The 24,672-nt window shown below is 38.3% G+C and overlaps 1 protein-coding gene across 1 annotated transcript in view; it reads right to left on the bottom strand.

The window, feature by feature from the left end:
* Nucleotides 1-12,452: 12,452 nt before the first annotated feature.
* The window catches only part of LOC112972156 (ephrin type-A receptor 6-like), a 131,266-nt gene continuing 119,046 nt past the window's right edge, over nucleotides 12,453-24,672 (bottom strand). The window contains exon 3 of the mRNA XM_026078272.1: nucleotides 12,453-13,178. Within this exon, the coding sequence (XP_025934057.1) occupies nucleotides 12,453-13,178 (726 nt within the window). The remainder of the gene's footprint in view (nucleotides 13,179-24,672) is intronic.

The following is a 24,672-nucleotide window of genomic DNA, read 5'->3' as shown; positions in this document are numbered from 1 at the left end:
CACAGCACTGGCTTAGCAGGTAACCCAGCTCAGGAATGAGCTGCCCCTTTTCACTACGGCTGAAATGGTGGCAGCATACAACTAATTCAAATGGTGCCTAAGAAACCGGCATGAAACAGCAACTGTTACAGCACTGATTAAAAGTCTTATCATCACAAAATATAAACTGAGTATAAATCTGTAGGGGAAAAGTAATATATGGCAACCAACAAGAATTAACTTTAGTTTCTATAGCTTATGTTCTCCTCCAAATTCCTCTTCTATGCACTATGCAAACCTAGGTTACTCTAAAATACCACAGATGTATCCTTTACAATCAGTAGTCACAGTGTTCAGCATATTAGAGTACCATCTGCATGCTAAAATGTAATGAATTGTGGTTTACTAGGGGTACTAATAAAAAATAAGAATTCCAACAAGATATAACAGCCTTCTCATACTGAAGAGTCAAATTACTATATTTTTACATTTACAAAATGTTTTAGTCTTAGAAGAAGTATCTAAGAGGATAAAGAAATGTAAGTACTCCTCAAGCAACAGAAAATGAAGTACTTCCCTTTTACAAACTCAACTTCTTGGCAGACTTTTACTAGAAGAAAACAGTAAAGAACTAATTTTAAACTGATTACATAAAAATCAAGTGGAAAATAAGACACAAGTATGAGGGGGAAAAAAAATAAATAAAATCACGTAAGAGGCAAAACACAAATAACAGGAAAAATTACAGACAAATGCCCACAATCAAACGAAATCTTTTCCCCTAAAAGCCCAGGCACAGCTACTGCTTAGAGCAGGCTCATGCACAAGAACTGGAGCGTATACGCTTTCCAAGTTTCTGAACATTTAGGTCTCAACAACTACATAAACCTGCTTAACAGGCACCCTAAAAGCATAGTTTGCACATACAAAATGTATTCGCTGCACTCAGTTTGACTCTTCAGATCCTACGCAGCAAAGCTCATCATACTGATCAGCATCCAGAGTGTTTGCTTTATTCCATTTACCTTAGAAAATATTTATGTTTTAATCAACACAACACAGAAAATCTTAACAGAAAACAACCTGCTGGTGATTTGCCTAAACAGAGAATGAAAGCAAGAATGTTGGGATACATAAGTAAATTTGTCACCAGACTCTTCTGAAGATTACCTAACAAATAATATTCTTAGGATACACCCCACTTTTAATATATCATAATGTAAGTATGAACCATAAGTTTTAGGAATTTTCTTTCTTCAGATCATGCACCTCAGATTTTTTTTTCCTATTTAGAATGCCTCTATAGAATGCCTTTAGGTTTGTGATACTGCAAAGAACTGTACAAAATGTCTTGTGTGTAAATGCTTGAATATTTTAATGAGATTATTTGAATAAATCTACACTATGTGACATGTGAGCTGAGGTAGCAATTTAAAATACACAAAGATTTGACAGATGTGCAAACTTAAACATTTACATAAGCACCAGCAAAATTGATGCTGGAGAATAAGACCACCAAAAGCAGCAGAAGTACTGGTAGAACCACCACCTTATTTCTTCAGAGTACTCAGGCACGGAAAGTGAGATACCTAACAAGCAGAAATATCCTACAAAGTATGTCAGGGGAAAAAAAAGGGGGGGGGGGGGAATCAATCAAGCCCAAGAGCAATAGCTTTGAGATTTTCAAAAGCATGGGCAGAATAAAAAAATAAATAAACACACATTAGAACAGCGGCTCTAAACTGTCTCAGATGGTCACCTGAATTTTCTTTTTTATACTACCAACAGGTGCCATTTGAAACACAGTTCTGCCTGTTAGTACTTGATACTATCTGCCCAGCACAGCTTCCAGCTTCCAGCACAGGTCTTCCAGCTCTTCACCAGAGACTCTACAGCACTGAAGACACTAAGGCACTAGGGCTACAGACTAAAGAAAAGTTTCAGACTTTGGCATCCAGAAGTGATACAGCAGCTGCTCTTCTGAAGTCCTCCTCACTGATGCTTTCTTCTTGCCAAGAGACCTGCAGCCCAAGAGGCCTTAGGCTCCATGGTTTCTCTTGATAACCTCGTAAGCTGGAGCTGAGGACCCAGTGGCAGCTTCTGCAGGCACAGCTTAGTCTTGGTAGGGACGCACTCATTTTTCAAGATGAGGGCATCAGGCTTTCCCTGCCCAGAGGGCTGGCGGAGCAAGAGGCAAGGCGCCCTGCTGCCGTGCCTGCTGCCTCCTCATGCCCGCTTAGAGAGGGGCCGCCCCAGAGCCAGAGCCCCGCTCCCTCTGGGGGGACCAGCACGCTGCTACCCCAGCACTGAGCAAATTGGGGGGGAGAAACTCCCTGTGAGTGGCACCTCGGCTTTCATGGGAGCTTTCCTTCCCTTTCTCTTGCACAAAGGTATCAGGCCTAAATCTCGCTGTTAGTAGCACTGCAATTGCCGCCCAGTCAGATTTTTCATTTGGCAGGAGCTTACGCTTGAGAAGAACCTCCTCAAGGCTTTTCAAATGACCTCTCTAACATAACAAAGTTTTGTGGGGAGGAGTGATTTCTGAGAACCTTTTAAATACCAAATGCCCTAGAATTCTAAACTAGTCCATCTGACAAAGAATTACTTTATAGTCTATATCAATCTTGCTGTGTAAAATGAGTGCTTTTGATATTATTTTCAACCTTAGGTTTTACGAAGAAATGGACAAATTAGCTGGCTAAAGTAAATCTCATCTCACTTACATGTCTTAATGAGAGTTATAAAAAGCAAATACAGCTCACATTTGCAACACTCATACATTTTCTTCAAGGCAAACTTGTCTGTCAGAAATGTCTTTGCATAGCTACTTAACTCCTGCTTGCAATTCCCAAGGCTACATCATGCAAAAGGAGACCCTTTATTGATTGCTTTCAAAATTACTTTTCTCAGCGTAAACGCTTTAATAATTGACTGAATAAAATGATGGGTAATCTCCTAGGGAAACAGTTCCGTTACAGACTCTGTTTTATAGTTTATTTGTGAATATGTTACTCATTAATAACCTGCTTCAGAGGAAGTATAGGTGATTAGATTTTGGAGCTCAACTTCATCCGTTCTTGTAGGGATATTATCATCTATATTATAATAATCTAAAATATTTTAACTTCTTTCAAACTATAAATTTAAGTACTTGTACTAAGCAGCAGCAGGAGAAAATCAAGTTTGTCTTTTCTTAAAAATCAAATTATTCCTAGATTTGGAGAATTTCTGAGGCAGAATTCTCTCTGAATGTGTGTGTGTATATATATATTTCCTATATTATTAAGTGTCAAGTGAAAATTCTCATAATTATAAAAAAATCCATAGCCTACTATAGTACAAAACTTCAGAAACTTCTACTGAGCGCTTATTGGACTATATTTTTTTCTAATTTATATCTATTTTTACTACACAGGGCTCCACCAAAAAAAGTCAATGATGAATAAACAGTCTATGAACTGAGTTTCCACAAAAACAACAATAACAAACCCTTAACAAGCCAGAATTGTAACTTCACTAAAATGCATGCCCGTGGAAGTTAAGACATACGATTTTTACATAATGTTGCAGCACGCACATAGTGTTTATATGTCCAATTAGTGGCAAAGTTTGTAAGTAACCGCTTCCTCCCCCAAAGTATCTCTCTTTTGTAGCTTCCATTGCAAGTGCCTCCTACGCACAAGGCAATACAAGCAATTTGGTTTTAAACAAATTTTATTAGCTCTGAACTATTATACTATGATTTTACACACTTTCCTGTGCTTGTCACAAGAGACCTCGTCAGAGCATATTAAGATACACATTTTTTCCAGCATACAAAGCTGAGGAAACCTATGTGCTGAGGAGAAAATACTCACCAATAAGAAGTCCCACCCCATCTTTCTTCCAGTTGCAGGAAGCTTTCTTATTGCCATAACAAGACATAAGCAGCCAATGCTGAACTTATGTATCCCTAAATACAGCAGGCCATGGTTTTCACTCAGGCAGAACTTGCCTACATTCAATATATTTGACTGCTGAAACAGTTAAGGTTGGTCATTTGGAAAGGGCAAAGAGCATTTTCTAAATAAATTGGTCTCAAATGTTTGAGCTCTAGCTTTAACAAGTGACTCCCAGAACAACAAGAAAAAAATGTGGCAAGCAAAGAAAAAAAAAATGAAAGAAAAAAAACATGTATTACTCAAGAAGTGAGAGGCCCTGTTTCTTTTCATATCTCTAGAATGCGATATGTATTTTGAGGCCAAATTCCATGACAACAAGGAACCACTGGCGTGGACTCTAATGCAGGGTTAGTGCCTGTCTTTCCTCTCTCACCTCTTACAACCCAATAGCATCCAACCCACCAGTCTTTCTCTTACTCCCATTTTTACCAACATTAGAGGAACTTGGATACTGGCAGGGATCTGTTTTTATGGTTCTGACAAAACCCTTTTTGAATTTGTTAAGGCTCAATTTCATTAAAAGGCTATTTCGGGGCAAGCAAGCCAAATATAAGGCTTAACCCAGGATTCAGTTATGATTAGATTATCATTGCTAGACAGTGATTTACCACATATGAGGAAATCCACCTGCACACTGGATTACAAGAGATTTGTGAATCAGACCTACAGCCTCCGTCCTTGTTTCCCGCTCCAGCCCCTTGGCGCCTTGGGCCCCAAGCACAGCGCACCAGCCCCTCCTGCGCTCCCAAGCCATATGGGCCCAATTGCTCAACATCCACATGGCCAAATAGCCATTTCCCGTGCCCCGACCTGAGCCCAGAGCCCCAGAGCTGCCCCGATTAGTCAGGGCTCGGGAGATGTGCCACACACAAGCCTAATGCCTTGGGGGAAAAAGATGACAAAGGAGCTGAGAAACCTGCAAGAAGTTAAAATCGAACAATTTTAAAATCTGTCTGCTCTACACACAGTAGAACAGATATACCAATGTATTTCTATGTATTTATGCGTGCATTTTACCAAACTTAAAAACAAGTAATTTCTTTCCAGTTTTATTAAAATGTTTGCTTGTGATCACCACTGGAGTGCATTTCCTTCAGTGCACTAAGGACAAATAATTGTAATTTACTATGAGCTGCTACTAATATCAAATTGTGGAGCTGTATTACTGAGTCATAAAGAACAACAACAACAAATCGCGGCAGTCACTTTAACAATTTTTGTCTAGTGTTTATCAAGGACAGCTGGTAGATCAGTATCCATGAGCATGCAATCATACAAAACCTGAGGCCAGACATACCTGAGTATCAGCATATCTTTGCTTCTGAAATCTCATGTCTAAGTGCTATAAACCAAAAATAGTGACATTTTTTCAGTTTGGAACTTGCTCTTTTACCTACGTTGGCATCATTGCTGTGCTGTCAAAGTAGATTTCGTACCAAATACTGTACATTTATATGCATTTCATAATCAAAGTGAAAAATAGTAATTTCCTAAGTTTAACTCAGTTGGGAAGTAATCAGTTTCTTCTATATGCATACATTATTCAGATGCAGTTAGAAAATCAAGGCTTCAATTTGTGATTTTTCATAAAGAAACATGCTAGAATCCAGGTCATGGTGGCTGCTGTAAGGTTCCTCATTTGCTTGAAATAAGGCAAGATAAGTCAGTATGACATGACAAGACTATGCAGACAACTTTTGTTCATTTAGTGTCTATGCACCTTCATTGACACATAAAATTAAATAATGGAAGCGTTTTTTGTTTTATTTTAAATCTCCACTTCTGAAAAGCCTTTCCAGCTATTTTGTCAAGTTCATTGTGCTGCAATTTATTTAGCTGAACAAATCCGTGGATGGCTGTAGATTAACTAAAGAGGGTTGGATGTGAACTACAACATGAGTTTATAGGGGGTTTAGATTTTTCTCACTGCTAGTCCAGGCAGTCACAGAAAACAGGTGCCCTTAGGCACCTGATTCTTTCCTATCATTCTGCTGCAGTAAAATAAAAAACAATTAATTCCAGTAACAAACTTAAAGAGATACTCTCTCAGTTTTAAGACACTGTAAAGAAGATACCAATGTGCTACAAATATCTATATCTATATCTATACCTTTGAAATTTTGCAGGAACAAACCAGGTACCTAGTGTGCAAGAAAGGGCACAAACAGATAGATCCTTTTAAATACTTATAAAAGCCATCAAACCAACCTAAGAATTTGTGAGAAAGAGACAGCAAAGTGATTGAATATGGCAAAAATCAGATCCTTTCAGACCATTCCAAGTAACTAAGAACGTGGTGAATTTTCTTTCTGATAGTAATAGTATCACAGACATCTCCTGTGGTCCACCGCACAAAGTTTTCCTCCTACCTAACCTAAGCAACAGTGTTATTTTTAATCACACTAAAATTGTAAGCCTGATGGACAAAAAGGATAAGCCACGTGCAAGCGGAAAAAGAACAGTCCAAATGAAAAATACATGTACTCCTACGTATCTTCCCTCCTGCTCATTTCACAAATTGGCACTGGCTTTCCACACAGTGTTGCTGCATGTGAACACTGCAATGATGTTTACCTTTTATCTTGGACTTAGGCTCACAATGAGGTTTCAGTTAGAAGTTATTTTTTATTTGAACTTGTAAAACTTGTATTACCATTCATCCTATTTGTCTGCTCTATATTTTGAAAGGGAAAAGGTACTCAAAACTGTCGAACAAGTTCTTTCTGCGAGAAGGCCACCTATGGCAGCACAGGAGACACACGACACCAGCTCATGCGGCTGCTGAGCTGCAGCAATTCCCAGCACCTCCTCCACCTGCCCCCTTTCACAATGGGGAAAGGGTAGTCAGGGGGTCACCTCAGTCCTCCACTTCTCCAGCCGCCGGCTACCCAAAAGGGCTCGTAAACAATTGCATCCTTTACTGTAAGGGTCTACTCCAGTGCAACAGAAGTGTCCTGGCTCTGCTTCAGGAAGGACTTCTTGGAAAGATCATCTCTCCAAGAATATAATTTACAGTCTTCTAAGTTAAGATTTAGTTTTCTTAGCTTGCCTTTTTCTTTTTAATTAAATAGTCCAAACCTGTCTATATTTTTCCTTTACACAGATTCCTTCAGTGCATACAGGCTAGCAAAGAACAACAAGTAAGTAAATACTTGGAGGAAAAAAAGAATAGAAACCTTATGCAATACCGCATCTCTGTTACCATCAGGAAGCTTTCCATTCCACTGTAAGTGCATTTTGCTTCTCTCATGCCAGTAGAGAAGTAACTAAACTATGCCTGCAGCATGAACTTTTTGTTTGGTTTTGGTAAGTGAGCACAAAGCAGTTAACACGTTGCCATACCATAGTTCACTAGGGTTTGTAAATGACTCCTCAGTGAGTGGAATACTTCCCAGTAACAAAGACATGCTGTATGTACGTATATGAAGACAGGGATTAGTTCATATTTGCAAAACGAAAATACTTTCTAAATGAATCAAAAGAAACAGCTGAAGATAGGCTGCAAAGGCAGAAGTTCCTAATACTGAAACTTTAACACAATTCAGACTGCTGAATAGCAGAAAAAAGCATTTTCAATTAATCAAGTTTTAAAGGTGTTCAGACATTAGTATCCTAAGTCAATGTTGTTCAGTCAACTCTAGTTGAAAGAATTTGAGCTTTCCATTCTCATTTTTCATTAAAATTTCAATTAAAATAAAGCACGTGAGGCTGTCTGTCAATGCTTGTTATTTTACATTTAAAAAAATTTTTATCGACCATGCCACGCTATTATTTCTTTTGTTTTTTCTTTCCTGAGAATATTTCTCAAGAACAATCAATGTTTTAAAATTAAAATACATCTCTACATGGTGTTTGATTGAGGCTCCAAAATAAGTTCCAAGAGAGCTATATACAAAATTCAAATTTTCTCCATACTTAATTGATAACCTTAATAAATTCAACCTATTTTTGATAAAACATTAAAGAATCAGCTTTCAGTTATCAGTCACCCAATAAGTGGCATATTATACTTGAAGAGAACTGCTGTAGTCAAGTTTATATCATGTGACTAACATAAGCAGGAGATGCAGTAACAGAATGGACTTTGCAGAGGTTAATGTAATTCATATTTTCCTGAAAGCGTAACATAACCTGTTTCATATTTTGTATTCAAGAACCACCTGCTTGTTTTATTTCCCAACATATCCATTTACCCTTATTGCATTGTAGATGCCTGCCAAATATTATTCCTTTTGTGATCAACTAAAGCCAATATGATTTTTACCTTCCCTTGCCTCATAACCCAAAAGCAGCTCTTTGTTCCCAGTCATGATTGTTTCTTTTTGTGTAAAGAACCCTGATATGCCCTGCACATTATGCATATGTTAAATCCAGCATGACTTTTGTCTTGAAGCAAAATTTCAAGAAAATATCACTTTGAACTTCATACTTGTAACTCATGTGCATCAGAATCCTGTGCGGCATCTCCCTCTTTTATGCTATGACTAGCTCACATGTGAATGGGGATGGTACCAGGGATTTATTGAAGCCAGCAGCTCCTATTAGAGCCATGTACTGTTATCATTGCCAAATCACTGGTAATAACTCATTTACAAATGCTTAAAGAATGAAAGGAAGGGGGGAATGCTGGTGCTATCTCAAAGTAGATTCAAATCAAAAAGGGACAGGTTGTGTTACACAATTAACTCAGAGAAGATGGTATTTTTTTAAGTTATGCCCTTAACATACATACATGATACACTAATAATCCCAAACCCCTTGCAGTCAATGTGACCTTTGCCATTGACTTCATGAAGAATTCTCTATCAGTGGGTCTCTGACCTGTTCTAGACACATTTAGGTATATATTTAATATTGATATTTTAATCCAGTTGCCAATTCTTCTCAAACTTTCATTCTGAAATGATGTTCTTAAAAGCAAACACGAGTGGATAGAGAAAACCGGTAGGCTCACAAGCAGATGAAGAAACTGTCACAAGCCTCCAGAAATGCAGAGAGAACCAACAAATTTTGAGATAACAAATGTGGCCAGTTACGTTGCTTTCCATTGCCAAGATTTACTTTACTTGCTGCCCCATGATTTTAACTGCAGTGATAAAACTGATCAAAGACTTCCTCATTCCCCTTTTTCACTGCTTTGTGAAACTGTAAGCAAACAACGCACTGCATCATTCCTTATACAATTTGGTACTTCATGAATAGAGAGTGCTTATCTCCACAAATATCAAAACAGAAATGTATTTTTAAAATTCTGGGGCAGATAAGCTGTATTTGTCATACAGAGCTTATTATTCCCCACTGAGCCATAAGCTTGTATATAATTTAAAATTTTACTCCATTTGCAAGTAGGAAAAATATTCAAATACTAGCCTATAGCCTGCCCACCACCCAATTACTCACCAGAACAGATTTCAGAACACAATATTGTTACTTTGAGAGTTATTTTGATGTAGAAGAAAAAAAAGTTACTAAACAGTTTTGATTAGTTCCAATTTGAAGACAGTAACCAATAAGCTTGTCTTTTCTCTTACTTTTGCAGCCTATTCAGTACTGTATGTCACAGAGTCTGTCTGAGGAGCACAGACAGGGTGACATCGAATACCTCCAACACTGTGATGATGGAACACCAGCAACAACAGGGCTTTGGGTTTGGGATTGGGGGGTGGAAGGTGGTAGGGGAGAAAAAACGAGAAAACATGAGGATTGGGTCAATACACCTAAGGTTTTCACAGATGACCAAAGTGTAGCAATGTTTCTCTCCCCCCTTTCTTCTTGTTTCTATGAAAATAAATTGAAATGTAAATTTTTAAATTTTTTATAGTAAATAAGTAATGTTCAAGTGTTTTAATGTTTAACAAGCATGAAAGAGCTGGTTCAGGATGTACTGACTCTTTTAACCCTAAATTTCTTTTTCACATCTTATCCTAGAAGCAAAGCCTCAAATAGGACACTACAGCTGTTTGGAGGGACTGGTATCAACTTAGTTGGAGATCTCAATTCAGTTCACAATCCTCAAATATTCACATTGTAAAGAAAAAAAGAAAAGAAAAGAAAGCAAGCATTCAGTTGCCAGTGCTGCATGCATCTCCACAAGTAGTTTAAGAACAAATGGAAAAGCAACGATCATAGCAGTATCTCTCCTGAGTCATGGTTTAAGCATAAAAACTGGAGAGGAGGCATTACTGAAAATGGAATTAAGTTGTTGCTGTTCCATTTTGAAAGTACCTTATGTAACTGAGCTTGTCTTTAGCATGACATACATGAAGGAATACGAGACAAATACTTTGAGAAACTGTCAGGAAAAGTAGCACTAATATTAAAATACAATAACTAAAATGAACAAGTGTTTGGTAACCAGACACCTCTGAATGCGATCTCAAAACACACATGCAAGCTCTGTTAGATTATAACCTCCTAAAACAATGTCTTACTCAGAGAAAATAGGTAAGAGCATGCAAATACTCATGACATCAGGTATTTCATTTAGGAGGTACCTGTTCAGTAGCCAACTGCACTGCCAATTGAATAAGTGAGTAGAGCCAATGTATTGCAGAAAGGCTTTCTGTTAGGCTTAGGCTACTGGTTATATTCCTCATGCACAGTTCTAGAGCATGACTCACGTAACGGACAGAAATCCATTGAGCATTAGTGTCTTGAAGAAAATCCTTATCCCATTAAGAGAGAAACCTTTTGACCTTCTGCAGAAAATTATACCAACTTCCAGTAATGGTGCTGTCAAAATTGTATCTCTGCAATGAGTATATTTTGATACTTTATGCTACCAGGATCAGATAACAGAATAAGTGAACATTATTTTTTGATGATGATAGTGTGCTTTTAATGCTCCATACTATCCAAGGTTGCTGTACAGCTTGCCTAAGATCAAAACTCAGTAGTTCTCGATAAAAATATGTGGACAATAGCAACGTGTAGTTTACGGATACTTGTGTAATTTATGGACATGGACCTTTATCTTTCCTTTTTGCTACGAATCAAATGTCGAACCAAAGCAGACAGATACCTCAGTGGCTAATGAAGCTTTCTTTACAAACCATGACTACAGAAAAGAGACACCTCCTTCTCAAATCTATATGAAACTGTTATAGAAAGTAAAAATAAATAAATAAATAAATGGTAGACATTTGTTCTTTAGTACACTGGTGATTTCTGAAGCTGACAAAAGAATTAACTACCAAGAAATTCCCCAGTACAAGAAGCTGCATGCCTTTGGATTAAATAAATGCTGCCTATCCAAGGGTAATGGAAAATGAGTGGAAAATGAGTCTTAGCAGGCACACTCTCTACAGATATTAGTGTCAAATTGAATCCACAAAAGCTCAGAGGCTTAACCAGGAATAGCATGAAATTTGTGACGTTTTAGCTATGTATTCATGTTCTAAACAGCACAGAAGTTGAAGTACGCTGAATTTCTCCATCTGTGCATTAACTCCAATGCTCAAAGTTCACAAACAAACACAACCTCTCTGTCAAGAGCGGCAAAGACAGGGTTAATGAAACAGAACAACATGTGGATTCTGCAGAAGACATGCTTTTTGCTCCTGCATGTGTCCACTGTCCTACCCATGGATGTTTTCCTGATAAGGAAATAAAATATATTCCCTTTGTAGTCAGCTCCAAGTTGCTACCTTGATTTGAAACATCATTAATTCTCTGCCAAACTGACAATGCTATGTTGTTCCACATATATACCAGCACGCAGCGTGGTCTCTCCAGAAGTTTTTGAAAAGAAATCACAAAGTATAGTTTTCCTAAGGTAGACATTTCTTTAAGATATAAGAAGGTGGCAAACAACATTCAGCAACTAACTCTGATGTACTGACACTTGTTTCATAAACAATCTAGCTTACCATATTCTTGCATCATTCTTTGTAAAATGCCAGTACTAGTTATATAGCATTACTTATACTGTGATGAAACAATTTTGAATACTTTTGATTTTAACCTTTTGCATTAATTCTGAACACAGACTCAAGCTTCTGTAACTGAACTTCATACCTACTGATTTTGTACCCCACTAAAATGCACGTTATCCATGGAGGCACTTAAAACTCTTTTACAGCAGCAAAGATCATGGCACTGTCTCTTCAGGTGGAGTCATCTCCTCTGTCTCCGTCTACAGGAAAGATCTGTCCAAGTTAACTGACTAGATTACCTTTACAGGAATATGGAGAAAAATAGGCATTTTTTCAGTCACTGCTCATCTCATCCTAAGATACGCATTTAAGACAGGTCAGAGGCACTTCACTGTGCCTCTGTGCCTGTCTATCACAGTGTATCACTGTCTTCATTGCCCTGAAGCGTGCACTTATTTCCACTGATTATAGGAGTCAAGATGACTAGCTGATCTATAGACATTTACATTGTAGGCATCTATAGTTAGACAAAACAAAGGCCACCTTTAGCAACTAAGGGGTTTCTTAGAAACCAACAATATTGTGACTTTAAATGGCCTTTCTTATTTCTGCTTTCAAGCATTCCTTGAAAGTGTGATGCAGTATTTCCAATATACAATCAGGCTATTTGCTGTTCACATAACATCATAAAATGATTTTTATTAAATGCTGTTTTCTTACCATGGCAGGAACCATCCACTTCTTCATATCCTACACTGCAGATGCATCGTCCAAGAGGCACAAGCCAATCCCCATCTGCTCCACAATACAATTTTGGAGTATCACGTTCCTCAGCACTCTTCACACAGGAGCCCCGTACTTCCACCAAAGAAGAAGAATCAACCCTTGGAATAGTATCAGGAAACATAGCCAAGTTACGGACCGTGAAAGGGCACTTTTTGTAATAAACACGGACTGAGACCAAAGCAATGCATGCTCCAATGTCCTGAAAAGCAAGATAAAATCCTTTCCTGTTTATTGGCCCAACCTCACGAACTTCTGTGTTGAGTTTAAGAATGCGGTCGCCCAAGTCCATCTGGGTAAAGCTCTCGTCAGCTGCAATAGTATCAATTTTAGTATATTGGTTTGGCTTGAATTTTACTCCATGAGATTCATCTGACTCCATGTAGTAGAGGTTAAAAGTTTCCTTGCAGGTTCCCAATACCCATGGAATACTGTTGCAGTCCCTCAGGGTAAACTTCATTTCCACATAAATTTTCTGCGCAGCATCACGGGAGATCCAGTTTGTTCGAAGCCAGTTGTTTTGGTTTGGTTCCATCACGTTACATACCTGGTAAGTATGAATGGGACGATTGTGTTCATCCATTTCAGTTATGGCATCCCACTGAAAAGAAAATAAATTGTTTGAACAAAAAAAAAAACCCCAAACAACAACAAAGAGTATCATGTGTATGCATATACACAAAGCCCATGTATGCACATACGTGTATGCACACCTAAAGCTTAATTGACTTAATAAAATTAAACTATGTTACTTAAAGGTTAGAGGAAAGACTGTAATAAGAAGCATGTATTAACCACAGAAAAGTACAACAGTTTGCATTTCAGAAACTCTAATAAATTTCTATTAGTAAAAAAGTCTTCAATCAATGTGGCTTCAGTGGAAGAGGAAGACACTGGCCATGTCTATATTAGTAAATTTAATAAGCCTGAGAACATTGCTGGGCACTTGATGCAATCATCTGTGCGGCAGGATTGCTAGGACAGTGCTATGTGGCATGCTCTCGGACTGGCTAGGTGGCAGTCAGCCGAGCAACTCCCACGGTGCAGGAGTGCAGCACAGGCCAAGGACGACGCAGCCGCTCTGCTTTGGTGCGTCTGAGATATGGGCGCAGGCTCTCTTGGGCTACACCATGGCTCTAGACACATTTAACTGCATGGACTATGCAAGTGTTACATTTCTGGCTCTATGGGGTCTGTACCACACTCATTTCCTCTCAAAAAAGAAAAAAAAAAGTCTGTCACAGGCACGTCATTTTTGTTGCCCTTTTTAATTCTTTCTTACAGTTTGGGGATGAAGGAGGAATTTGTTTTTCGAGTTACATTAATGTCAAGAAATTTTCTTAACAGCTCTTGATTGAAATTCCTATGTGGAGGCTCTCAAAAACCTGAATCTATGAAAAGTTATCCATATGATATATGTGAAAGACTTGTCAAATGCTTAACTTATTACAAAATCTGCAACTCTAAAGGATTACCAACTGCCTGAAATAACTTCAATAAAATTGAGTCAGTTTTCCACTAAGGACTCCTAATATCCATATAGCATTAGATATGTATGTTTTCTCATGAAAACACAAAACTAACTACAGTCCTGCATCTAAAAGCTGTATATGCCAGCTATGTATATGATTCAAAATTCCCCAGCAATGAAGGATTTTAAAAGAAGCATACTTAAAATTCATAGCTGCATGCCTTCAAACAAGTAAGAACATGCAAGAAGATGCTGCTTAAAAATAAAATAAACACCCACAAGTCTCTAAGCCCACTGATACATATTTTGCTTACTGAGATATGTCACATGAACCAAGAACATATCACCTTTCTCCCCATATCTAAAGTACAAATATAAATTTGAGCATGACAGAAATAACTGCAATGTAGATTTAGAAAAACAAACAGAAGTACAGAGTGTTGTCCAAGTTCATTTGTGCATCAAACCACATTAAAAGGAGATTTGCTATAAGCTCTAGAGGGGTATCTTACAAAAGGCAATAATCAGAATAAAAAGGTGGGATTACAATATATTTTTTTAAACTGGTGATTAATCTTCAGAACTGGAATAAACAAACTTACAGCAAAAAGTCTGTCTCTAAAAAAAAAAAAAGATATTTCCAATACACCCTCCCCACACTGCGAGATAAGTATTTAAATATTCACTTTGAATTGATATTCTGATATGAACTTCGGAATTAGAGTCCTTAAGTTTGCTGCTAACCATCATACTGAGATATACTGTATACAGTACGCTTATAAATATAGCTCTGAGTTTGCTGGTGTGTGGTCTTAATTATTATTCTTGGGTATCAAATATAAGAGAAGTGGGTTCTACTGACCCAAAATATCAACATAACTTGGATCCAAAGTTTGACAGAACTCTGAATCTGTGATGATCTCTAGCAATGACATGTTCTTTCAGAGTCAAATACTGGTTTTATTTTACATTTACATTAAAGTGTGGCATTCTTTTTCTAACAAAAACAGCCTGGAAATACTGAACAATAGTTAAATTCAATACAGACAACGAAGAAGCTGAACGATTCACCAAGCACACCATGGTTTTATTTTGGGTATATTTCACATTATAGCTCCTAATTTTTCAAATAAGAAGTACTTTTAAATACTTTTGATGCACAAAACTATTCTTCTCTAAAGCCTTAAAAACAAGTGAACAGAAGTATCTCACGGCGCTGCTTGTACTTGGAAGGCAGTAGCTCCTCCCCAAATACCTAACTTGACACACATGGAAGTTCACAGAAGTCGCCTGCTTTAGACAAGCTGACATTTCAGAATCCTTCAAACTGGGACTTTTGACAACCCAATACAGCGCATACCTTTGCGGTTTTAGACCGTGTTCCTTTCGTATGAGGCAAACCTCTGATAATGCTGATGGAGTGGAAGTGGAAGGGGAAGCACACTCTACGCTGCTTAGAGTTCTGCTCTAGCATTGCCAGTAACAGGAGGGCAGGTAAGAGGTTCTGTCTTACTCTCACGTGTGGCATAAACGAGGAGTAAATGTCACTGAAATAGAGGACTGTGGAGTTTGCAGACTGGTAGAGAAAGATTTACAGATTACTTGTTACATTCAAATACAAAATAGGAGATTAGGTTACAAACCATTCTAAGATTTTACTTAGATAATCTCAGGTGTTTTCATTTCTCTACAAGCTACTTTACAACTTGTTTCATTTTAGAACTTCACTAATATTTAACAGCTGTATAGACAACACTATAAAGAGCAAACAACCTAATTTCTCTCTTGTACTAGCTATATGTAATAAACATTTCTTTTCAAAGTCTTCCCCACTTGCTTGCTTTTTGTATTTTATTTTAAACTGAACACTACACTCAGATTCACAACATCACAGAGAACTATTTATTACAATTCAGTAGGTTGTACCAATGAAGGTTTTATCCACCATGAGCATTACAAAAAAGATTGCACTTCATATATTATGTATTACTTCTAAACACATTACTTTCTTATAGGAAAATATTTTAATGATATCATTCCAAAGAAGAGTAAATATAGTGGGCCAGTTTCAGTCTGATGGAAGTAGACATAGCTTCTCTGAGGACATCAGAATTATTTCAATAAATTATGAATCTCCACTATTATCTTTAAACTATGGTTGGCCTCTTAAGATGAGGCCTTATCCTGGCCTTACTGCGGTCAGATTGTGCCGCTTAAAGGAAAGGTATGCTAAATTGACAGTTTGAATGATTTACCAAGGACCCGCCATACAAAACAGGTAACTTATGGGGGGAGTGCAGAAGGAGGAGTGCGAGGACCTTACCCCCCCCCCTCCCCCGGCCGGTTCTTCATCCCCCAGCCCTCTGCAGACGCACTGGAGAAGAGCACTCTATGTTTGCACTGCAGTGACATGACTATTCACCGACTTCCCATCCCAGGTACTGTGCGTGGGAAGCAGAGAGAAGCAAAGGCACTGTGCAGGAGCTGGGAATAGCGCATCTTTTCCCACAGGTGGACCTGGACTGCAGGCTTTTCTCCACCCCGCCACTCCAAGAGCCTCTCGCCTCCCACGCTCGCAATCTCCATTTTGCCATTTGCTTAGAATCAAGGTCAAGCAGAGTCTTGCTGTTTAACAGCAGCCCTGTTTGCACTCAAAGGATTCATTACAATATATATATTTTTATATTAAACTCTGCTGTGAAAAGCTTTTCTGATTAATCGGGGTAGGTTACATGAGGGAGTTGAAAATGTCTAACTTACAGTGGGTTGAAATCACTTAGAGTGACAGACACCTTTCCCAGGAGTTGTCGCATTGATTGATGAACTAATAGTGGGTTCTTCTTAGTCTCAGACAGGAGTTATTCAGGCACCAACCCCAGCAGTAGCTTGGTAACCTTAGGGTGGCAGCTTCAGTGTCTTTAACAGTTCAAGGTTCCTTTTACTCCATTTAAAGAAAAGGATGGAGGCACCGGTCACCTAGGCCCAAGCCCTTAGTCAGGGGTTTAAGGAATGAAAGAAACTCTCTGACCTTATGGACACTATTTGTGTTCTAAGCTGGAAAGTTCCTTTCTCTTTCTTCTTTTTCTTTTACTCCCAGGTTAATTAGCTGTTCTTTAAAAATCAAGGATTCGGTGCTTACACGTACATAACCAATGTACCTTAGTTCATTCAAGTCCTGAATAAGAAAAGGTTGTGCAGACTCACCATGCAACACATTTGGATATTCATACTGACATTAAGCATCCACAACAGGATCCCTGGGTAAAATATTCTACACTGATCTTTTGTTGCTGAGCAAAATATATACAGATAAATATCAGCTTTCCATGGGGGGAGGGAGGGGAATTAAAGGAAGAAGTTGTACTCCAAAACAAACGTGGGATAGGAAACTGGGGAACAAATCCTGTTGTCTTCAGTCGCTGTCTGGATTTGACTCCCTTCTAAAAAACATCTGTAAAGGTAAGTCCTCAAAGATCATAAACCTTATAACCTATCTGGCAACAGAAGAAAGATTTCCATTTCAAATCCAGGAACAAGATGCATAAGGGTCAGGCTAAAGAGATCTATTTTACTCTTTGGGTTTCAGAGGGCTAGGTAATTTAGGAAATATAACTGTCGATTGCTTCCTACATAGAAAAGTAGGCCAGCATTTGAAAAATCAGTGAACCTAAACTGAAGTGATATGATTCTTCTGACGTATATCCCTCATCTCCCACAGATGGCCACTTGGAACAGGTCAGATCCCTAATAGAAAAGGGATGCACTACATCGTTTTTTAAAACTGCAGCTCTCCAAAGAAACAGTCTGAAGAAAGGTACAAGCTTGCACAGGTACCTCATGTATCCAAGGACAGTTAAATAAGCATTTGTATAATCATCACTCCCAATGAGGGAAAAAAGAGCAAATGATGTCTTCCTAATATTTTAATTGTTTCTTCTATTACTGCCATTTTTATGAAATACTTTATTACTTGTTTTGGATATCAGTATTTGCAGCACTCAGCTGGGAGTCATCTGAAATCTGCAAGTGAATTCTCACTTTCAACTGTTAGCTACCGACAATCTTTTTGATCCCATTTCCATGGAAACAAGCTGAATGGTAAAAATAAAATAGTTTTAAAAGTTTTTAAAATTCCCTTATACTATCTCCAATGAGATGATCTCCATAGAAATGGGATCAGAAAGGTCTAAGCTAGGAAGCAATAAAGACAGACCTTCACTTAGCATGCACAGTTGCTGGCTGCCATCTGCAAATGCAGATTTAAAGATCCAGCTACTGCAGTGACATTCAAGCAAAAAACAGCAATAGTAGAAATAGAATTGGGAAAAAAAAATCCCTTAAATTAATATATTTAGAAAAGAAACATTTTAAAGTGCAATTGATCTTTAAAATGTAACCCTGTGAACAGGAAGATTAAGGAATATTAACAAGAACTTAATTACTGTATATTATTAGTATTCCATTAATATTTTCCCCCTTTCCCTCTCTCCAACTCATTTTTCTTCACCTCCACTTTTTTTTTTTTTTAAATGCGAGATCTACAACTCCTCTGGAAAGCAGATCACTGAATGACTTCTTAAAATATGAATCAGTCTGCTCAAGCTCTACAAACAAAATTGTTATACTGTATCCATATGTGAAAAAAATACTCATCCCTCCAAACAAAGACTAGTAGTGATAATACTTATGAAAGGTGCTCGGTCAAAAAAGGCAGACAAAATCCCACAGCTATTCAAATATTTCTCATCAACTACAAATTGGCATAGACAGCAAAAAAACCCAAAACACAGCAATCAAACTACTTATAGTCTTAAATTTATATCAAGCTAATATAAAATTGTGTATGGAATGCATACAAATATATAATATGCATTAAATTGGTTCTACAGAACTGCAACTACAATTGCAATCCAGGTTTAAGGAAAACATAGCATCTGTTTTCACATGGGCAGCAGCACATAGGCACAGACTATTATAAAGTCAATGGGAAACCCCTCAAAAATTTGTAGAAGTAAATGTAATTGAAAAAGCAAGACTGAATTAGAATTAAAAACAAATAAAAGAATAACTAAGGAAATATAAACAATAAAAATATAGAAAAAACATGGCAGATTATCTAGTTAGTTGTTGTCTTCTCAAAAGGCAAGCATTAACAGGTCTCAGACTGTGGAACAGCTGCTCTATGGCTGAAATGGCCAGGATGATTTAAAAGGCTGTTAATGCACTCAAAATTGAAAATCCAAAACAGCAAGTTGCTTTTCTGTTATTTACATGAAACACTGAACAGTAGAAAGAGCATGAAGATTAGGTTCTCCAGATGACCTAACTTCCTTTGTTCTGAAAACCGTAAACGTGGTTCATATTTATGTTTTCTTCAGGCAAGTGAGGCTAGAGTCTGGCGACGTTTGGGGGATGAGCCCTGGAATCCAAGCAAAATCAATGTCAGGGTATATGACACCAACGGACTCTCACTTGCTGATTAGCCAACTGAGGACTTTGAGAGCAGAAGGTAAATAGGACAGCACCCTTATAGCAGATTGTGCGGTCATGTTGGAAGAGTGAGTCACAGGTCCTGAGTACAGACCTTTAAACATATGCTAGAAAAAGGTCGAGACACCAAGAAACAAGCTTACATTTCAAAACACCTAATTTGATGTGGGGCTCAACCCCCCTCAGGAAGTCGATTCATTTGACCAGCATCTGGACAGCAGTATCATAATGCGTCAGGGAAAAAGATGCTCATGGCCTAATGTTTCTGCTCTCCAGATACAGCAGAAAAGGGAAAGCCATTCCTTTGGATAAGGCAATTGGATAACACAATAAGGCTAATGTACAAGAAATCTCTCCTACTTAATCAGTGCCTTCTTTAGGGAAAGATGACCGATACATGTTCTTGACTGGAGGAAACCTTCTAAACCAGTCGGAAGCACAGCCTCTGGAATACCAAACAGAGGGGAGGAGGACAACTTTTGGATAACTTGGAGTACTTGCCTTCATCCTTTGCCCACATCCCAGAAAATTTTGACCTAGAAATAAAATATGTCATGACTGCCCATAATCCTCTAGAGACTATGATACTATGATTAGTTTTTTATCTGGGATGCATTCAAACCCTATGGTGATGAGCAATAGCCAAGATAAGCATAGATTAGAGAAACAAAGGCAAGGGGCCAGGGGGACCCAACATGCCAGGCAGAAATGAAAAAAATTGTTGTGGCATAGGAATGTCACCTCTTAGAGCTGCTGCATGCTAAAGAGAAGTGATTAGAAATAAAGCAGGGTATGCATCAGAAAGAGTAAAATAAATATGCTGTGGCTCAAAAATAACACAGACAAAGAAAGCATAAAACATTGTCATAGGAGCTGGAAAGAATAATGTATCTTCCCTTCCACTCTAGATCATCAGAAGGCAAAGCATGTTAATAGAAAAGGGATGCACAGAAAAATGTTAAAAAACAAAACACGAAGGCTGTTTTTAACAAACCAATATACAATTGAAACCAGCCCCAACATATAAAATGCCATTCTCCTTAGCACTATGGAACAAGCCCATTGTTTTCCTGAATGCGTTATGGACTATAAGAGACTCAATGACTTGCATCAAGGATCTGCAAGGATGGTGTGCCAGACAGCAATTTTCTTTTTAAATGAAAGATACTAGTAAAACCTCAGCAAGAGGTGAGAGATGCCACAATTCAGTGGTGAAAAGTGCTGCTGATCGCCCTTCCAGAGGCATCTTAGCCCTATGTAATGCAACGCTCTCAATGTATTCAGAATTAGTGGAAACTAAGAGCAGGAAGTCTATGCCTTTTCTAGATACTGTGGCTCTTAGTTCTCAGCCCTGCTGTGCGCCCTTCAATCTGTCTGTGTACCATCCCTGGGACCTGTGCCATCACTTGCTGACCTGTTTTACAGGAGAAAAAAATATAAAATATATATATAATCTGTAATATACATAAAATATATAATATATAAAATATATATAATTTACATGTATCTGCTACTAGAGCAGAGCTGGATCTAACTGATTATAGGAGTTATACATGGCAATTAGCAGAGAGGCTGTCAGCTACTGCAGAGGCCCTGTGCTAAGATAAAATGCTGAAGAGTGGTGATGCTGGCAGGCTAACATGAACAAGAGGCTAGCAATCCTCACTTGGCTGAATGAGACTTGTAGGATTAAGAATAAGATAATAATACATGCAAAATGTGATAGCTCTAAACAGTGATACCTATGCGACAAAATACATGGAGCTGTTGTGGAATAACTGATGTGTATATGCAAGAAAAAAGTAAGTTTTGCCACCTATTAGCAAACTACGAAATGCCATGAATTAGAATACATTCATACATAGGATACATTCATATATTTCTTTATAATTAGAATAAGAGAAACAAGGACTGAGAGAAATCAGACTGCAGTTATTGTGCAGTCAGGCTCCAAGAGATGCTAGCTGCTCAAAAGCAGATGACTTATTTGCTGCTGTTGCTTTCTCTGTTTCCTGAATACAGGGAGCTAGAGTGACACTGGGCCTGCCCCTCCCAGTGACTGGTAGGATTATAGTAACTGGGGCAGGGATGTTACAATACTGCTCAGTAAAGCCACTGTACTGGGTACACTGAAAATGCAGCAGGATAGCTGGCTGCATCAGCTATGTGGGCTGGGGGAACTTGCCGAGTCTCTGAAAATAGCAGTGACAATATTCCAATACAGAGATATTTAGAAACACAGAATAACACGGACCAGAAGAGACCTTTACAGAAAAAACATGAGCAGCCTCAGCACCCCCAAGCATCTCCACTGCAGAAGTTTCTACAAATTCAGAGTGCACCTATTAATCTTACTCAGCTATTTGTGGTGAGATCAGGGCAGCCACATTCATACCGCACCCAACTAGCAAGTCCATCCATATGCAAGCTGGTCTGCAACCTCCCTCCCTCTTCCCACATGCCTCTCCCCCTTGGGCTGATTTGGCCTGCTAAGAAGCCAGAATAACGTCAGGGCAGGGCAGGACAGAGTCAGCCCACGGGCTGAGAGCTGACCATGTCTGCTTTATGATTTAATGCGAGTAGTACCACGACTTAAATGACCAGCTGCTTTTACCAGTCATCACCTTTAGAAATCATGCATTGCATCAAGTCACAAAGCTGACTTAAATGGACAAGTTTCCAAATAATAGTTCCATTTTATTTGCTTTCTAGGCTTTGAATTTTCATTTCTCGTATTTGAGGTTCTCCTTTAGCACTGGGAAGATAGTCTTTTAGCCTTACCAGTCCAAGATGCAGAGCTTTAAGTTAATCCCACAGAGTCATGACAAAACACCAGTCCTGGCTGCACTCAGCCAGAAAACAGGCTATGACACATTTTCATTCATCATTTTTCATCACCACTGATTAGTTAAAAAATGAAAATGGTAATCACTGGGGGGGGGGGAGGGGAGAAGTGTTTCAGTTCCAGTAACAGCAGAAACTATATAAATACCTCTCTCCATGCTCCAGGCTTTCCCAGTTAAAAGCAGTGAATCTCAAAATCTACTTTTATGAGGGCATTGGCATATTTCAATTATTGTAATTAGCAAGGAAGCAATGAGGTTACTATGGATTAAGCAAAACCCATAAGAATATGTATCCATTGCTTCTTCCCATCTCTCCCTGATCCCTCCCTAAAGTCTCTAGTGTTTAAAAAGAAAAAGCAATCCTGCCATTTCTGCTTCTTATTGAATTAGTACTAGTTAATTATTGGTTTCAGTCGAAACTATACCACATGGAAAAAAATAAAAATAATCATACAAAGCAGCTATATAATGCTTTTCATCTTTGGAGTGTTTTACAAACATTAATACATTAATTCAAGCTAAGATATAAAGCTAAAAAAGCAAAACTAAAGATAATGAGAGGAAGGTTAAGTGACAGACCACTGATTTTTACCAGCCTGCCCAGAGAGGTATAGTACTAAGGAGCTTGCTACATTGGCGTGGATGCCTTTCAGCTGACATCACACACTCCTGCGCGAACTAAAGCAATGCCACTTCACTGGGGCACAAGTCTTCTTTTTAAGCACATTACTGACAGGCTCCCTCAAAACTGCCTGTCACTCCTCCCTGTGACTACTGTGCTCCCAAGGGACATGGAGCCCTCTCCCATAGCATGCACCTGACTGAAACACCAGCTACCAAGCAGCTCACCTGGCACTGATCACCTCATGTCTTCCACTATCACACTAACATGCTATCGCGAGGTACCAGCAACACGGTTCCTGATGTCATTTTACTTTCACTCTGCTTACCGCTTCTGAGCAATCAGAATATCCAAGGGGGAAACACCAAGATTAGAGCTGGGCAATTACTGCAAGTAAAGACTGATAATTATTGGCTTGCAAGGGATCATGTTTATACACTAAAGTCCAAGCCAAGAGCAACGGCATCACATCCTACTGTTTAACTAACCCCCAAAGTATTGGGAATAAAATCTGAGAGTGAAGAGGAGGTCTACTTATTGGCGATGGAGCAGGCTGGATAACAGAAGTTGCAGCTCTTTTTTTTTTTTTTTTTGTACAATCCCTAAGTTTCTTTGCGTATTCTAGCTACATGTGTTACAACTTCAGCCATTTTCCAGGTTGAGTCAGAGTGGAGCATAAGAATTCTGCATAAAGACTTTCTATTATAGGTTGGAATATCTTTAACAGTGTCTAAAATATATATGGAAGCAAATACATAAAATAGAATTCAGAGCCTGCAGTATGTTCATTTGAAAATCTTTTTATTATGTAAAATTTAGTGCTATCCATATCTATCTTATCCATATAGCCTATAAAGTCCAAAGCAGAAACAGAGGAAGACAAAAAGGGGAAAGAAAGGAGAACAATCATCACCAATGTTTTCCAGCAAATCAATTTGTTCATGCTTCCTATGTAATTGCTTATTTACTGAGAGCTTGTAAAGTAGTACTATTTCCCGAGGGAGGAAAGGCTCAATCACACTCGTTAAAATTTACTGGAAGAAAACAACCTGCTACCCTTTGCTGGTGCTCCTGCCTTTCATCCCATTTCTGAATGCACAAATGCAGGAAGCATCAAGCTCTTAATTATCCTGTAGTATACATGAACCAGTATGGAAAACACTCCACTTGCTAAAGTGGAGTACAGTATCAGAGCAACCTGCTCTGACATCTCCTCTTTTCTACACTGTACTGCACTCTTCAGATAGAGCCAAACAAGAAAAGATATCAACTATGATAATGAATGATTCATGTACTTTTTCAGCCTCCTCCCCCACATCACCCAAATTTTCAATTAGATAAAAACCAAAGAAACTTTCTAAACAACTTGCAGCACAACTAATGAGACTAAAGCAGAAAATTTCATTTTACTCTATCTCAGTTTATTTAGGTAGGCAGAATGTTTCAGATAGCTTTATTCATAAACTCAGTGTAAAGTGGATCCTGTCTATTCTTTGTGTTGTGTGTACAAACTTGAATCATGTGGGTTCATACTGGCAGAGTAGGTCAGACTCTGCTCAGAGAGGCTTTCAATCTCTTTAGGTTAACTCAAATTAGAAAACAGCTGAAAGTTATTGATTTAGTGAGTATCTTTCTAAGATGAGAAGTATACATATATTCAATAAAT

Source organism: Apteryx rowi, unplaced genomic scaffold (genome assembly GCF_003343035.1).
Source record: "Apteryx rowi isolate R43461 unplaced genomic scaffold, aptRow1 scaffold_476, whole genome shotgun sequence".
NCBI classification, from domain to species: domain Eukaryota; kingdom Metazoa; phylum Chordata; class Aves; order Apterygiformes; family Apterygidae; genus Apteryx; species Apteryx rowi.
Note: the sequence above shows the minus strand (reverse complement) of the source record. Positions and strands in the feature narration are given on the sequence as shown.